Below are 17308 nucleotides of genomic sequence, written 5' to 3' on the forward strand. Positions count from 1 at the left end.
AAGGAGGTTGAGCATCTCTGTTTGATCTGGCTCCTCTCCCGAACCCCCACGTCTTTCCCTGCTAAACGCTCCCTTAGCCTCATCTCATTCTTTGGCACAGAAAAAAGGAGCAGCCCATCAGAAATACGCAGATGTGACATTTTCCTTCGGCCAAACACCTCCATCTTCTGAAATGCCAGAGCTGCCAAGCAATTAACCTGAGCACATGGCAAGCCAGTCAAAACCAGTTAATTGGGGACATACTGATGATAAAATGTGACAATTAACTGGGGACATACTGACGATAAAATGTAACTGGCTCCCTCCTCCTACAACAGACTTCCACACTCTTTAAAGTGAGCTTTCAGGCTAAGCTCCCTTTTACACATGTATATATGTGACGCCAGAAGCACTGAGACATGCCAGCACCAGGACTGAAGTCACTTGGTGACACGACACACTCCCCTCAAAAAGCAGCTTGAAAGATGGACCCGGGAATGGTTTTACTAGAGCAAAACCAGATTTGTCTCAAGCCCGCCAGCCGTGATCTCATCCAGAAGTGCTCCTACCTCCAAAATGAAACCTCCCCACATTGGGATGTTTTACACCCCGAAAGGAGAAGTACCAGAAATGAGGTGAAAACCACCAATGACATGACTGTGAGTAATATTTCAAAGCAGGCAATGTGCAGACAGCATGGTAGAATGGGCACGGACCAGACAAGGGTACCAGCAGGCATCCAGCCCCTCTCTCCCACCATGGCACAGCATGTTTTTTGGCAGCCCCATGCTGGGAGCCAATGCCAAGGAACACTTCCAGCCTCATCCGTCTCCTGGGATGTGCCCACAAGGGCAAGATGCCTCAAATGTGGAGATCCCGGGAGCCAGATCCAGATGGACCATGGCAGATGTGCCTCAGGCCTTGCGCTGGGGTCTGGGGCAACCTCCCCCTGGCCAGAATAACATTCATGCACATTCCCTTGGCTTTTGCACCTCACAGAGGCTGTATTCCCCTGTGATGGAGCTGGGAGATGGATTTCATTGGGAAGGCCAAAGTGAGGACCAGCATCAGTTGTGGCTTTGCTTTTCTTTCCCTTTGCAGGAAAGACGTCTCCTGACCCACATTCTGCTGCAGGTTTCCACATGACAGCGCCCGCCCCGGTGCTCAGAGAGCACAGTCTGCTCTCACGCAGCGCAGGGAGCAGGGGAGAGCAGAGAGTGCTGTGATGCCGCCATCCCACTGCTGCATGCCTGTTTTTTGCAATATTAAGATTCTAGTCCTGACTCCCCAGAGCAGCTTTCAGGCAGGATCACATCCTAAATCCCACCCAAAAGGCATTAATTGGACCAAAGCACCCTCCTTTCTGGCTAGAAAGAAAAGAGCGTAAAACTATGTCCGCGTCCCCACTTCTATCAGCACAGAAAGCTTTTCCTTGGGAACAAGCAGCCTCAGGAACAGGAAGATCCAGTCTAACCTTGTGGCTGTCATTCATCCCCTTGGCAACAATGACCCCATCCAGCTGCGAGCGCAGACCCCGGAGATCCCCAGCTGCAGCCAGAATCAACAGGGACTTTGTTGCCTCCCGGCAGAGCTGAGGCTGCCGGAGCTGAGCATCCCACGCCGGCACTCTTAGACAGCCTCCAAGGAGCACTTCCAGCCTCATCCATCTCCTGGGATGTGTTGAGACCACACAGCCCATGAGGGTGAGATGCCTGAAACACAGAGATCCCGCCATCGAGCGGCGAATGTCTCCAAGTGAATCCTAGGGCCCGCTGAACCCCGCAGTGCCCCATCGCATTGGCTCTGAGGGTTTTTGGGGAACTACAGGCGGTGTTGGCCAGTACTCCAGGACTATCCCACAGCTCCCACACACACTCCAAAGGCAGCCTAGCTGCACATCCTGGCACCATGCTGTGCTATTGCCCCAACATGCTATACCAGCCTGCCCCAGGCTGCAGCTGTGCTGAGGTCTAAACAGTGCCAGAGGCTACAGTGACAAGGGGAAAAAGCAACCACTGCCTGCAGGTCTCAATTCATCCTTTAGGTGATGGAGAGAGAGGAAAGAAACCTCCAGAAGGGGATTTGTACCACTCTAACCACAGATGGAGCTGGTGCAGCCAGATCAGACCCCATCCCAGAAAGCTGAAACTGAGTTTGACACACCAAGCCTGCACACGCTGCCTCCTGCTTGCACAGAGTCGTGACAATCCCCCCACCCCCCCCCAAGCCTCCACAGTGAAGATGTAACCCAGAGGCCAGAGACTTTCCCAGCAGAAGCAGTGGCACACAGCTAGACATTACAGCATAGCCAAATTGGGCTATGACAATTAGTGATACCCAATAATCCCACGTATGCTATTTTCTTCACAGGTTTCTAGGACTTTCCCAGCATGTTAATGAAAATCCCAAGTCTAAACTGCACTGATTTCATACAGATCTGTCAGCTATGCTGCCTGGGAAAACAGAAATGGGGAGGCAGACTTGAAAAGCCATGAATTTCCACTGTAAGCTCCTTAAAGCTTCTTTCACATTCAAGTGGCTTTGCATTTCATCTGAAAAGAAACCACTTCTATGCATGACCCAAAGCTTTGGCAGCCAGATTCAATGCAAATGACCCAGTGAAAGGACAGATCCTATAGAGGGGGGAAGTTTATTTATAGAACCTTTTTGCTTCATGAAGATGCCAGAAAACAACCAGATCAGCCCCTCAGGAAATGGGAGTTGTAAGAGTTGTCCTTCAAGCAAAACAATTCCCCAGTATCCACCAGCCAACACACTCAGCTCCTTTCTTTTAACTCACCTTCCCAAAGTATAAAAAAGCAGATAAGTAGCAGGACTAATAATAAGTAGCACTGCAGCTGCCAAACTGTGCCAATCAGCAATAGGAGGGCTAGTTTGCAGGCTGCTTTTGCCTTTGGCAGTTGGTACAAATACTTAAGGCAAAACCTTTTGAAGAGTTGCATGGTACACCTCGGGGGTTGGGTTGGCAGCTGCAAAGGTCAGGTACTTCGGTCAGGCACCTCTGCTCTGGAGATGTCCCAGCTAAATAGCAAAATGTGATGTAAAATCAGGACTCGGATGAATTAGCAGAGATGGAAAGGAGCTGAGAAGTGAAGCAGCAAGGATGAAAAAATGTTAAACCTTGGGAACATGAACCTACCTGGAAAACCAGAAAGAAATGCAGTTGGTTAGTCAGAAGAGTGCTGTGGAGAGATGTGATAACCACCTCCAAACAGCCTTGCAGCTCATCTCTCTTTGAGGAAGGGCAAGGGAGAAGATGACCTACCAGCCCTGATTTCTCAGAATCACAAAAGATACGGAAAAACTTGAAGCACTGAGAAAGAGAACATTGTTCTCCATGTCCCCTGAGAACAGGATGAGAAATCCCAGGCTCAAATTGCAGCAAAGGAGATGCGGGACAGAGACTGAAGAAAACCTGTAATGGGAAAGGCCACAGTCCTTGAGATCGCAGAGTTCAAGAATACCAACCCTGCCAAGAAGCCATTAACTAGCTCTGAGGTCCACCACCAGCTTGGGAACCTGCAGCAGTTATAACCACAGCCTTCCTATGAGTAACCAGAGCACACTCACCTATCCTGGTGGGGAAGATGTCCTCATTGTTAATGAGCATCTCAATCCAGTCCATCAGCATACACATGTACTGCGGGGCCGACAGCTTGGTCGGCTTCTTGTATTTGTTATCATCCTGCCACCTGTACTCGTACTTGAGCCCACCCGACATGATCGGGCAGCTCTTCTCCGTGCAGTACTCCGACATGGTCCCGTAGATGAGGTTGATCCGGTTGAAGAAGTCCACCACATGCACCGCGATCCAGTCATTGATGCTCTCCCCCGGAGGCAGCTGCACCACAGCTCTCAGGTCCAGCCCAGACTTCAGGGATGCCTGAGCTTTCTTGTACAGTTCAAAACGTTGAGTGCCGGGTTCAAATTTCTTCCGGGGACGAAATGTTTTGTCTTTGTTGAAGACTTGTTTGAGACACAAAGCCATCATGGGGTGGGCCGGCCAAGATTATGGCAGAGACTCAGCACAAAGGAAACTCCAAGGCTGGGATCTTCAGGGATGGAGATTTCTGGAAGGAGAAAGAAACAAATTTCGGTCATCTATGAAGCCAGCTACACTTGTGTCTCACTCTCACAGGGGTGAATTAGTGCCACAATGTTGGCTGACCCTGTTGCTGAGGCAACATGCAAGGACTGAGAAGATTTGGGGTGAATTCCTGGCTCCTCCACAGCTTCCCTAGGTGACTTGGTGAAGGTACTCACACCTCACACAGCAGCTCCCTGCCAGGCACTTGTCACAGTAGATGCTAACACTGCTTGGAAAGCTTGATGGGAAACAGAAGCATTTCCTCCCTCCCAAGCTACATATGTACCTCCCAGGCAGCACTGGGCTCTGGTCATCCCGTTATCTGTGGGACATTTATTCAGTAATTGCTGCAATAAAGCGAGAGCTGTGATATCAAGGGAGCTTACCGGTCCAGCCAGTCCCAACCTGGCAGCTTTTTCCTCTTCTGGCAAAAGGGAAGTTTTTCTTTCCCAGGGATTTCTCAGCTCATAAAAATAATCCCCTGATCCTGCTCTAGTGGCTGGTGAGCGCTACCCTGGAGACTGTGCTGCGACCACAGCTGGCTGCTGGTTCACACAGCTCCAATGCCGAGATCAATGGGAACGGGGGGATTCTTTGTTCTGCCCTGTGTGTTTGTTCAAAAGAACAAAACCCGTGTCCGAAGAAGGGAAGCAACAGCTGAGAGTAACAGTGCGACGTGCCAGGATGCTGGCGTCTCTCTAGTCACAGCACAATGCACAAAGGAGCAGGCAGGAGCAGGCAGTGGCCGCCGAGAAACCACCTCACCTGCCTGGCGCTTTCGGAGCAGGGCCAGGCTCTTGGCCCTGGCATCGCTGCTGGCCACAGCCCTGGCCTCTCGACAACCAAGGGATGGGTGACTCCATCTGGAAGTCACCGCTCGGCAAACTGCTGAGCTCATCCCTTCCTGCCTGTCTGAATTTACCAGTACAGACGAGGTCTGCATTATTTCCCCCTTTTTTTTTTTCTCCCCCTGAAGCTCAAGTGGAAAGCTCATCTACTCCAGACTTTCATGGACAGGCTGAAATAACACTTGTGCAGTATCCTCCAGTTACCTGCACTCATCACTGGTGTTACCAATGTGAGATCAAGGCCCCGTTGTGCTAAATGCTTTTCTGAGGCCTGTGGAAGAGAGAGTCCCTGAGCAGCCTGCCGCTGAAAGAAGGAGATGGAGAAAGAGTAAAAAAAGGAAGAAAAAGACTCACAGAAAGGGGAAGTGACTTACCCAAAGTCACGAGCAGAAGGGAATGGTATTCAAGTGAAGCCTGGATACACATTCATCATTAAAAAGACATCTTCTAGCCAAAAACTTGCTGTATAAACTCTGCTTTGTAAACTCAGTCCAGAGCCATGGGCACATACTGTTTTGCCCAGCAAAGACAAGCTAGGCATCTTGCCTTTTCCTTCCCTGTCCCAAGCAGTTGGCTCCAACCAAGTCAAAGAGTTTGTTCCCCACATAGAAAAGGGAGCATGAGTTCTCTGAGATGCCAGCCTATGGAGGGAGCAGGAGAGGATGCTGACCGTTGGCTTCACATCATGACTCCTGCCTGTCCTGATGGGAAGGAGATCTCCAGTACAGCGGTCTCAAAGGAGTGAACAGAGCCCCGGGACTCAGCACAGACTGAGCTTGGCACAATGACACCGTAAAGAACAGGCCTTATCTGGGGACTTCCTACCCAGCTATCACATATTCAAGACACATCCTGTTGATAATACCTCTAGAAAAAGCCTCCCAGGGAGTATTCTCCAAATTATATACCAAAATACCAATTTCTAATATATAAATATATATATATATGTATATATGTGTGTGTATATATATATATATGTATATACATATCTGCTGCAATGGAGATCCTAATCCAGTAGTGTAGGAAGTGCTTGACTACCCTTAGGGATTAGACATCCTCCAGTCAATTTACTGTGCCCAGTTGAGCTACAGTAACAGTGGTGCACATGGTTTTTGCCTGTTGCATGTTTGAAGGAGTAAGCATCTGTGCAAACCACCACCCCCCCCCCCCCCGCCTCAATGTTTAAGTAGCTGTTTTATCTCCTGCTTGCTGCAGACCAGAGCAACACCTGGGCTCCCACCTCCACCCAGCCAGGGCATGGGGTCCGGGTGATATTGTGAGCCCTGAATGATTTCTTGCTCACTTTGCTCCAAATCCCATGCTCTCTCCCAGAGCAGAGCTGCAGCCTAGATGTTGAGGTTGGGTGCAACCACTGTGGGGGCCCCATTCAGCCTCCTGCTTAACGGAGGCCAAAAACTTCCCACTGAGGCCACAGCTCTCACTGACGTACCACATCTTGTCTAGGTAGACATCCCTCAGGCTTGGTGGAAAGCCAGCAGGGGAAGGAGAATGCACACCACCCATTAGTAATCCGATTGAAGAATTGGCTGCACTCAGAATCAAAGATATGGCTCTAATTCCTGGCTTGACTGTGCTTCAAATCCATCGCACTATTTGAGCTTGCACTGACCCAGGCTTAGGTTATAAGATGAGCATTGAGTTGAAGCAGATGCAGATATATCGGAATTCAGGGTCAAACATCAGCAAAAGCTTCACAGCATGGTAAAGCCTGAAGAGGGAACTGCTGCTCTGAAAGCCTGGCTGGCTTGGGTACCTGACCCCAACTCAAGTCGTCACAGCAGTGTGGACACTGGATACATCTCAGGTAGCGTAGGGCGCAGGTCTGCCCATATATAGCTAGGCATGATGTGATTGAGACATACCTTATTCTGTAGCCAACAGCCTGCGTGGGAGAGACATGGCCAGCAACAACTCTGGTGCTTTTGCCCTCTCCCAAAGCACTTGCTCTGCCACCACACAAGCCAGAACTTGAACTTGCATTGCTAAACCAAAAGAAGGGGCTTTCCTGCCACTGACCTGCCACTGTCTCTGCCCTTTTCCTCTCACTCTCTCCCTATGACCAGCCAAGTGCAGAGGGCTGCAACTGAAACATAAAAACCATTAGAACAAGCAAAAATAAACAATTTTACCTAAACAAGAAGTCAGGATTTCCCCATCTGACACTTAGCAGCCTCCCAGGCAGGGATGATGCAGCACAGGAAAGTACCCCTCTAATCCACCCTGCAGCACCCTCCATCTCTACTCCCAGCCAGCCCATGTCCCCCATCAAAGCTGAAGAGCCCCTTTTCCCTGGCCCAGTGCCCTGACTTTCACCCAGCAGGGCTGGACAGTGTCATTGCACTGCACCACACAAAACCTGTGCCCCAGTGCACAGCCCCCAATCTCTTTGCTGGGTAGACGGAGGAAGATAAACTTGCTTGTACCAGTGTGAGGCTGTACTGATCCAACTAGGTCATACATCCCTCTGAATTAACATCAGTATAAACAGGGACTGGGACCTGACCCAAGAGGTTTCCACAAGGGATTTTAGCAAGGCGAGTTGTACCAATAGGTATTTCTCTGGGTCACTATTTCTGCTGACCTCTTTGCTCCATTCACTCTTCTCCATGAGCTATTTCTGCTTGCACAGGAGTGATGACAAGCCAGTGTGGTGGAAAATATCCCATAAAACACATCACTTATATGTGCGATCAGCAGTGAAAATCCAACAAATACACAGGGTATAAATACTCCATGCCTCACACTGCAAGTCTTCTGTGAATACTGAACTGCTCTTTGTTTTCCCTGGGAAATAAATGGTGTATCTCATCTCCCAAAGCCTTCTTATAGCCCCATAACTCATCCCACAAATGCCTTCCTCTGTATCTCTTTGTGTTACACTACAAGCTGCTCTCAGTTGTCAGGCAGGTGGAAATGTATTTCATGCTTCAGTGCCACTGTCTTAATAAAACACCATTTTAAAAAGGCAACAAATCTGCTAAACATCTGTCAGGTGTTTTCCTACTGTGCATCTGTTAAAGATTCCCAGAAATGGAGGAGCAAAACCCACTGCTGCCCTAATGCTCACACCTGAGTGGTGCTGGATATGTGGGATGATGGCATGACACTGCAGCCTCTCTGCTCCCAGGGCAGTAGCGTGCATCAGAATAACGGGAGCAGTTTTGCTGTCAGGATCCTTGCCAGCATCACTACCAAATCACTAAGTTACTAAAAGGCCTTGTGAATCCTTTCTGGAATGAGGAAACTTTGGAAGTTAAATTTAACACAGAAACAAAAACATGTCTTGGGATTTACAACCAAAAAAAGCACAGAGAGGCACGAGGTCAAAGAACCAGATTCTTTCTCAACCTTGCTCCAAAGCTTTCACTGCACTAAGAGGCTGATGTGTAGGAGAAGAAGTGAAAGGCACAGGAAGGGAGCTGCATGGAGGCCATGACCTTGGTTTTAAATACCAGACATGACCCATGCAACTGGGGCACTAAAATGGGACTTACCAGCTTGGAGCGCAACAGTCTCTGTGAATGGTCATCACTGCCTCAGCTTCCCCACTGGCTGTGACTCTGTAGTGAGTCCCTACTTTCTGGGGAGAAAAACAGGGGAAGGGTGTTCAAGGACAGTTTCAACAGCAGATGCTTCACAGCCAACCAGTAATGACTCCTAGCAGGTTTTGTGCCCTGATCTGTGGCCGCACTTTGAAGGGTGGAAACAAAGTCCATTGAAATGGATCCAGACACATCTCAAGTCTAACTTGCAGAAAAGCACACCAGCAGTGAAGAATGCAAGACCAGATTTCCCCAGTGTCCACCTGGATGCATCCATCGTGAAACAGCAGAGAGCAAACCAGTACTCTGATGGGCTGGTGCTATTCCATCACCAGCTGAGTATTTGGGACAGGTCCATGTAAAGAGTAGGAAAATGGGAGATCCTCCAAGTTTTAGTTGAGGTGCAGAGTTCAGCAGTGTCTGGCTGAGCCTGGGTTTCGTGGCTATGTGCATTCCTGGAAATCAGGCCACTGTCCATGGGGATTTGGCAGCAGGAAAGGACTATATGCTGCTCAGCTTGGGAAAGATGAAGGGAGAGCTGCAATTCAACAAGCTTAGACAGCAGCTTCCTACAACATGATCATACACATCCCACCACTGTGCTGTGCTGACAAGGCCTGGACCAATGCCCTCGCTGCAGTTTGCAGGTCTCTGCCTCGAATTCCCACACGTGAAATCAAAGCTTCCCCAAGAGGAGCCTTGGCACTGGCTGCAAACCCACTCCATCGTGCAGCAATTCCCATGACGGGGTGGTGCTGGCACCCTGGGGGGGGGGCACAGATCCCTTCTAAAGCACCGGCAAACCTACAAAGCAACTCTCACGCTAGCCGCGACGGGGCAGCTCCTGCTCCAGGGTGGAGGGAAGCAGATGTGGAGTAAAGCAGGTGGCTGCGGAGCCAGAAACTTGTCCTGCCCCGCTGTTGCCTCCCCAGTAAGCCACCCCACTCCCGGGGGAGCTGCCCCCGCAACCGTATCTCGCCCTGGCGAGTGAGACAGGAAAATCGAGAGCAGGCGCTTCCCTCCGGCCCGCCTCCACTTCCCGCTGCTCCGGCCCCGCGAAGGCCGGGCGCCGCCGAGCCCAGCGAAGGAGGATTGTCAGGGAGGATGAATGAAGCGGCAGGACGGAAAGAGGCCGGTTCCTGCGGCCAAACGGCAGCTCCGGCGCTGAATCAGCTGCCGCTTCCCACGGGACCAGCGTGCTGCAGCGTGCTCGGTGCATGCCCCCGTCTGCGCCTACCAAATAGCCTCAGGTTTGCTTAGAACTGGTTTAAAACCCAGCTAAACAGAAGGAAAACCCCTTATGCTGGTTTATAATCTGCTGGTTTCAGTTGTGGCCTTGTTTTTACTGGCAGCAGCAGAAGTGAAACTCGTCGGGTTTAGCAAGAGTCAAAGCAGCACAGAGTTAAACACGGCAAGGGTGAGGCAGAGCAACTACTGGGGATCTAACAGGCAGAGACTGTGAAAAACTGATTTCCTAGATTGCTGGCAACTCCAGAAAAGAAAGAAAAAGATTTGGGGGGTGGGGGGAGATGCAAATTCAGGGTCAAAATAAGCCTTTAATTTCAGATTTGAGGGTTTTTTTCATATAGTCGTTATCCTTTGAAAACAACAGAAGAATACGGCAAAACAAAGGCTTTGTTTTAAATTAAAAACAATGTTGAAAGGTCTGTTTGGAAACTGGCAAAACAAAAGAAAAAAAAGCAAAACAAAAGGGAAGGCAATTTCCTTTCCCCACTACAAACAATTCAGCAGGTTTGAAACAAGGTCAACAACTAAAAATCTGCATTTTTGGTGCCAAATAAGCTTTAGTCAAGAAAACAGCTGGCAGGGTCAGTCAGAGACACTGCTGATGTCCAGGGTGACCGACAAGGACTCGCTCTCAGCCCTCGATGCCCCGGGAAGTTCCTGCGCAGCGCCTCAGCTTCCTCGATTTCGATATAAGCTCTATATTAAGAGCTGCAAAAGCCAGGGCTTGGCCTGCGGGGGGAAAGCGCCCTGGGAGCGCTCCCAGGAAACACTAATGATCATTACCGAACGGGAGAAAACCTCAAAGGTGGAAGGCAGTCGGAAGGGCAGGCTCCCAGGCCGGCATCTCCCCGCAGGCAGCGCGCCTGACACCCGATACGGCGGGCAGCTCGGGGGCAGTCTGAGGCGCTGGATTTGCCCCGAGACAGTTACACACTCGCACAAGCATCTCACTTGAAACCACAGGCAGCCGTTTAGCGGCACAGTCCAAACTTTACAGGCGGCGCGAACAGCTGGCGTGCACGGCGGGGAGCGCAATGAGGAGTCCGACACCACGAGCAAACCGCAAAAAGAGACTCCTGAATCCTGTTGCTGGGAAGAGATGTCGGAGAGACGGAGAGAGATCGCAGCCCCTTTCACTTCCAGGGAAGGAAAACGGACACTGGGCGGGGGAAAAATCAATCAGCAGAAACCTGGGATGGCTCAAAGCAACAAAAGCAAAACTGGCCTGCTACATCCGTCTGTCTGTCTCCACGCCCCTGCTGCAGATCCAAGTACTTCCAGGCTGCTGAGTACAAGGAGACTCCATATAATTTGGTTAAAAACTAAGATGTTTGCACATTCCCCCTCATACTTCCCAAGGTGGATCTAAGGTTCAGCTGCCCAGATGTTTACTTCCAGTTTCGTGCTTTAGGGGATTCCCTTCTCTTCTCCACAATCAGCACGAAAGTCCCTCTTGTCACATCCCTTCACAGTGCTTAGACACTGCCTGCAGGAGCCCTGAAACTGCCAGAGAGTCTCCAGATGGACAGTCTGACCAGAAACCTGCTGGCCCTGGGGCTCCGCTATCGTACTACTCTAGGAAGTGTTATTGCCCAGATCCTGATTCAACAGCTCTGTCTTTAAGCTTCATGTTAAACGCCTGAGAAGTCCTGTTGCAAAGCAGTGTTGGTTACTTAATCTTCAGCCTGTCCTGGAGAATCCATGCAACTGGGGCTTTTAGCTGGTGGACCTAAAAGTACATCAGAAGTGCCCCAAGGACCAAGCCTGCCGCTTTCAAACATCCCTTGCATTGTAACCAGCCCAGCCCCAGCCTGACTGGAGGCTGGGGGCACACAGTGCTCCTGGGGAAGGTAAGGTATCCCCTCTTCTCCAGCCTTCACTAAATCCAGGTCTGGTTTCAATCACCCCGGGAAGGGGGAGTCATGCAATTAGGATGCTGGAGAGCCTGGCCTCAAAAGGCGCTGGCCCTCTCGAGCAGGGCCTGTCTATCTTTGCATCCTGCTGGAGCCAAGCCCCAGCTGGGCTGTCTGTGAGAAACGGGGTTGTTGGCTGCCGATCCCAAATATAACCCAAATGATGGAAAATTCCAGGAAAGAAGCCAAGACAAGATGCTGGGAGGGGGATCGAGGGCCAGCACACAGAGCGGCAGGCGGCGGAGAAGGCCCTGGGCTCTCACTGGGGCAGAGCACGTCTGTGGGACTCCCCCTCCAGCCATGTCTCACCACCCCACACGCAGCGCAAACCAGCTCGGTCCCGGGGAAACCTGCCACCTCGAGCACGGTGAGAGGCACAAGCATCCTTAGGGTGCTCCCCAAGCACCCGCCTTCGCAGCGACCTGGCTCCGAAACCCAGCGGAGCCTCGGCCCCCACCCATGCCCCAGCTCTGGGCAGCTGCCAGCGGAGCTGTGCTGGTGCTTTCCCCGACTCTCCTGACACTTGGAAATCCCTGTCTCATGCAAAACTGACCCTGAATGATTTCCAGGAATGGGACTGCTCATACCTTCACTCATCCCTGTCCTGCCCTGTCCCTGCCGCTGTCCCCTCCCTTTGCGCACCATCCTTGTCCTACCTCCTTGCCGCACCACCAGCAAAGCAGGAGCTCCTCTGGGACCACCGCGGCCAGACAGGGCCTGGAGATGCATTTCACCCTGCAATCCCCTCCAGGAAAGTCCAGGATTGGTCTCATTGCCAGGTGAAAAGTCACCAAAAAGTTTTTCCCATGTCACCCAAGAAGCCTCCAAGCAGAAAAGTGAACCTCCTCTCTCCAGGCAGGGCGAAGCACATCCAAGTCATTTGGGGGGTGATGTCCTGTGGGGCCAGGGGATTTCTGGGGTACCTCATTCTTGGGGACTGGGTTCTTGCTGCTGCTGCCAGCTGACTTGCTTGGAGCCCTGCAAATAGGTGTCCAACAGCCTCCATGGAGCCAGCATACTCCAGTTCGGTCCCGAGGGCGATTACTCGGTAATCAGAGCCACAATCCCAAACACCAAGAGCTCCAGGCCTGTTAGCTCTGGGAAAAAGATCAGAGGAGACAAGCCAGCTGCTGGAAGCGCAGCTTCGCGGCTCGCTCTGACCCAGTTCCCTCCCGCCCTGAACTTTCTGCCCTCGCTCAGGCGCTGGCAAAGCTGCTTCCAGCACCCACGGAGTCACCCAGGCGCGTTACGAGGGCAGCAGCTCTAACTGGCGTTTCGTGCGGGCGGTCGCAAACGGCTCGACCGGTCACTGTCCAAACCGCCCGCTCCCGGCCGGGCTCCTCGCCGCCCTCCGGGGCTGCGTTTCCCCCTTCCCCTGCGCACAACGCGCCGTCTGCGCTAATCCCTGCCCTGCGGCTGGCGCCCCCAGACCTCACGGATCCCAGAAACAGGATCCCTCCGTATTTACACGCTCACCAGCTGACCAGACACAACGGGAAGCGCCTCCTGGCACGTGTCCATCCTCCATCCGGGCGAAGGATTGCTTCTTCCCAGGTTATCCCTGGCCAGGTTTTGTCCAACCTGTGCTTAAAACCGCCCCGTGAGCGCGCGCCAGCACACGGAGCGGGACACGCTGCCTCTCCTGCGGGAAAGTTTGCGCTGCTCTGTCCCCCGAGCTGTCCCGAGCCCAACTCGCGTGGAGAAGGATTTGCCCTTCCCCGTGGCAGCCACCTTGCACACAATCCGCTGTGGTCAAAGCAACCGGGTCTCGGAGCCCCCTGACCCTGTCCCGGTCTCCGTGACAAAGTCAAACAGCCGGGAAACCCGCCCCTCCGCCCTAGGTCCGAATGGCCGCGGCGCAGGTTTTGGCAAGCGAGACACCCGAGCGGCCCCGAGCCGCCCTAGCCGAGTGCGCACCCCGACAGGAGAAGGCTTCTTCCGCCCCCGAGCGCTCACCTCATCCCGCAGCAGATCCAACTGCCAGCACGAAATCCCTCCGCTGCCGTTTCTGCCCTCTTACTGAAGAAACCCCCGAAAAACCCCGAGGCAGGCAGTCAGACCCCCTCGGGATGCCCCATCGCTCCGCTATCCAGCTGGCGCCAGCGCGGTGCCAGGGAGGGGAGGCGCGCACCGGCCCTCGCCGGCGTTTCATTAAAGAAACTCGGGCCGAGAGGTTTTCTTCCCCGTCGGTGATGTCACATCCTGACCGCGCCGCCAGCTCCAGCTGTCCCTGTAAAAACTCGCTCGGCGCCGAGCCTCCCTGCCCCGCGCGGCCCCGCTCGCCCCCCTTCCCTCCCACGTCGCCGGCCTGCCCGGCACCCGGCGCGGTTCCTTGGAAAGCGGCCGCCCCGCGCGCACGCACGCACGCACGCACCATTCCTGGATGCTGAGGTCCTTTCTGGACAGCGATCCCGCTCCGCTGGCTGCCGCTCGCTGGCTCCGAACGCAGCCTCCCGGCCGCCGTCACGGAGCAGGACAGCAGTTCACTGGGGGAAAGGGGATGAAATCCGGCAGGGTTTTTTTTCCTCTTCTCTCGCGCAATCTACCCCCCCCTTCATCCCTCCCCTACGCACACCTTAAAACACACAAAATCAGCTGAAGGATTTAGTTCCAGTACAAGCTGGACGCTTTCCAGAAAAAGAAAAGAGAGAGAGGAAAAAAAATTCACTTCACAGAAAACAATTCTAACAGACTTACTTTTGTTGGTCTAAGAGGTGGGGTGAGTTATGAAGTGCATCGCAATATTTAAATACCACTCAGCAAAAGAAAGCCTGAGCCAGCAAGTTTAGCATTAAGAGGAAAAAAAAAAAAAAAAAGAAGACAGACAGTGTGGGATTTCTTGGCATGAGACAGGTTTGCAGGAGTCAGGCACAGAGCCGCTTTGCGTCCAAACTCCCCAAAGAGGATTTAAAACTCCTGGCATATGCCCCAAGTGAGCGTGAAGCTTGCAGGTATTTTAATGGGGTGGGAGGCAAGAGCCCAGCAAGCCGCGCCGGCACTGGGAGCAGGGCTCCCCTTCTCAGCACAACGGCTTGCAAACGTCCTTTCCCAAAGGAGTACCCCTCTCCCTAAGGATGCCCATGATGCTGGGTCCCTTTTGAGACAAAAACTTTGCTGGAAGTGCTTGAAAAAGCAGTCTGCATCAGGACAGTTATATTTAGGGAGATATTTCTGGGCTTTGCTTAAACATGTGTTAAATATAGGTCTGACCAAGCACATCCACCTGAGAGGAGAGGGCTATGGACCAAGGCTCAGGACCAGAATAGGAGGCTGCAACCTCTTCCCCCATGTCCATCCCACCCCCGGATTCAGGCAAAGGGTGAGCACAGCCCTGGGAGGGGGGAACAAGGAGCAGCAAGGGGACAGACGCCCACACTAGCCCTCAGTGAGCTTTACCAGCTCAGCAAGTGAGAGTGTGAGAAAGGAAACCACAAACCTATCAAGCCTGCAACATCATGCAGCTCTCCTTGCTTGCCGGCTGAGCCGAGCAGTGAGCAAGCAGGCAAGGAGAGCCTGCTCATGCCAACACATCCGTTTCCAGAAGTGCTGTCTCCAAGTCAGAAACTAGTCTGGTGTAAATGAGTGTCCCCTCACATACAAATCAGCAGAGCTGCTTCCGACTGCAGGCACAAAAGATGCTCCGTGTTCAAAGTCCTTCCTCTTTTTTTTTCCCCCCCTCTTTTTCTTTCTTTTTTTTTTTTTTGAGCAACAGTAAAGGGGTTTCTCACCCCTCTGGGATTCCCCTACTGATGCTGCTGTCAGAAGACAGGAAGATCTAGTAGCTGCATATGGTTGTATTAAGCAGAAGGTTTAGGATGACGGATTTGCTTCCCTGACCCCTTCCTGCAGCTGTCACAGCTTGAAATCAAGCTTCAGGCTTCCCCCTACCGCTGGCTGGGTGGCAGCTGGCTGGTGGGCATTGGCCATGGATTTTGCCTTCTGATCCCATGTGGATTGTGCACCAGTAGGACATGAGTCTGCGGGATCAGGCTCCCGTCCCCTGTAACATGGCTTCTCAGATACGGATGACGTCAGGGTTTGTCCTTGAGTCACAAGGATCAGAGGCAATCCTTAAAAATAATGTTACCTACCCAGTGGTGGCAAACCATCCTTGACTAATAAACAGCCCTGCCTGGCTCCAGCTCCAGCCTCCCGAGGCAAACAGCCACCGAGGGGGGAAAGAAGACATGGGGGGGCCCTACAGCATCAGTCAGCAGGGACTATGGGCTGGCGTTAGTCTGGGGTCAGGGGAACTGGGACCTGGCAGGGCTGAATATCTACTAACAGGGCTTTGGCACACCCCAGGAGCCCTCTGCTTTCCTACCCGTCCCTGCTTGGGACGCAGTCAAAGGGCAGGTCGCAGGCCAGGCGATGGGGGAAGGACACGCCAAGGACACACAGGATTCACCGGTGCTTGGGATCCAGCCCCGGCCAGAGACAAGGGAGCCGGCACCCGTCGCACAGGCAGTACAAGATAGCTGGGAGGTGTCTCACAGCTGCAGCACGTTTCTGCAGAAAAGGTGAAATCTGAAGGTGAAACACCCTGCACATCCAACTCCCAGGGCCAGAGGGAAGCATGGGGTACAGCATCTTTCCAAGAAGAAAATGTAGCCCTAAATGATTAAACTCGAAAGAACAGAGCTGCCAGGTTCCTCTGTTTCATGTGTTAGGTTGTTTACCACTGCAGTCATCAGCTAATTCAACGTAACAGACACAACCCAAAAGCTCTGGTCTGTGTATATATGGATATTCCCCCCCCACGCCAGTATCTACAGTCTATTTTAGAGGCAGAGTCTTTGCCACAGTAGCTCTTGTCCTCACCACCCACAGAGCTAAATCTGCTCCTACCCACATCAGCCTGGCCCCGCTCCTGAGTGAATCTTTTGAGGTCACTGCAGATAGTTTCAGGTAAAAAATAACACCGCTAAAACAAGGATCTGGTCCAAGAAGCCCAGCAGGCTTCTCACGGTAGCTAGCTAACTATGTCTTGCTTCAGCAGGTTCAGGCAACGGCAGCAGCTCTGCAGCGTTTGGGGTTTTTTTTCTTTTTTTTCCTCAGTGTCACCAGATGCAATTTTCACAGATACGGTTTTCTGAGTTGGCTGAGATTAATTCTCCTCTCACCTTGGGCTGCTCTTATCTCCCCCAGTTCAGACCTTAAACAACTGTGATCACCACAGCTGCATCTTTGCTTCCTTTTTTAACCAGTTGCCAAAATTTAGGGCGTCCTACAATGTTCTGTGGTAAAAGTCCAAAAACCGTTGTCTCCCTGCCTCCCAGAGCCAGGCTCTGCTGAGGCCGGGGTGGCGAGTGGCACACAAAACCACAACTTCTGCAGGAGAAAAGGCAGGATCATCTTTATGGCTACAGCCTACTACACTTGGGGAATTTGGACCCAGTTCCCTCGCTGTCCCCAGATTTATCTGCCTCCGTTCCTCACCCCTGCAGTCCTGTGACAGCAAAGGAGACACCGTCTCTCATCACATACTTGCAGCAGGAGACCTGCAGAGCTGTAAACGCAGCCAGCTCCGTGTACCCGGGGAGGGCCAAGTGTTTCCCACCTCAAGTGCTTTTTGCAGAGAAGGAGGTTTGGATCAGCGGGGCTGAAGCTACAAGATCCTAAAGGATGTCAGCCGGTTGCAACAGGGGG

The 17308-nt window shown here is 52.4% G+C and overlaps 1 protein-coding gene across 6 annotated transcripts in view; it reads right to left on the minus strand.

Annotated features, from left to right (window-relative positions):
* MOB3C (MOB kinase activator 3C) overlaps positions 1–13897 on the minus strand; it is a 30271-nt gene extending 16374 nt beyond the window's left edge. Inside the window, exons 1-3 of one of the 6 annotated variants that reach the window (XM_067301201.1) lie at positions 13616–13897; positions 8451–8532; positions 3571–4070 (exon numbers count right to left, since the gene is read on the minus strand). In XM_067301201.1, coding sequence (XP_067157302.1) covers positions 3571–3991 — 421 coding nt within the window. In that variant the 5' untranslated portion in view covers positions 3992–4070; positions 8451–8532; positions 13616–13897. Of the gene's footprint in view, positions 1–3570; positions 4071–6972; positions 7040–8450; positions 8627–13615 lie in introns of those variants that run through there. The other 5 variants (XM_067301200.1, XM_067301199.1, XM_067301203.1 and 2 more) reach the window with 5 other exon arrangements.
* Positions 13898–17308: the final 3411 nt, after the last annotated feature.

The sequence above is a fragment of the Apteryx mantelli genome, chromosome 8 (assembly GCF_036417845.1).
Source record: "Apteryx mantelli isolate bAptMan1 chromosome 8, bAptMan1.hap1, whole genome shotgun sequence".
In the NCBI taxonomy this organism is placed as follows: domain Eukaryota; kingdom Metazoa; phylum Chordata; class Aves; order Apterygiformes; family Apterygidae; genus Apteryx; species Apteryx mantelli.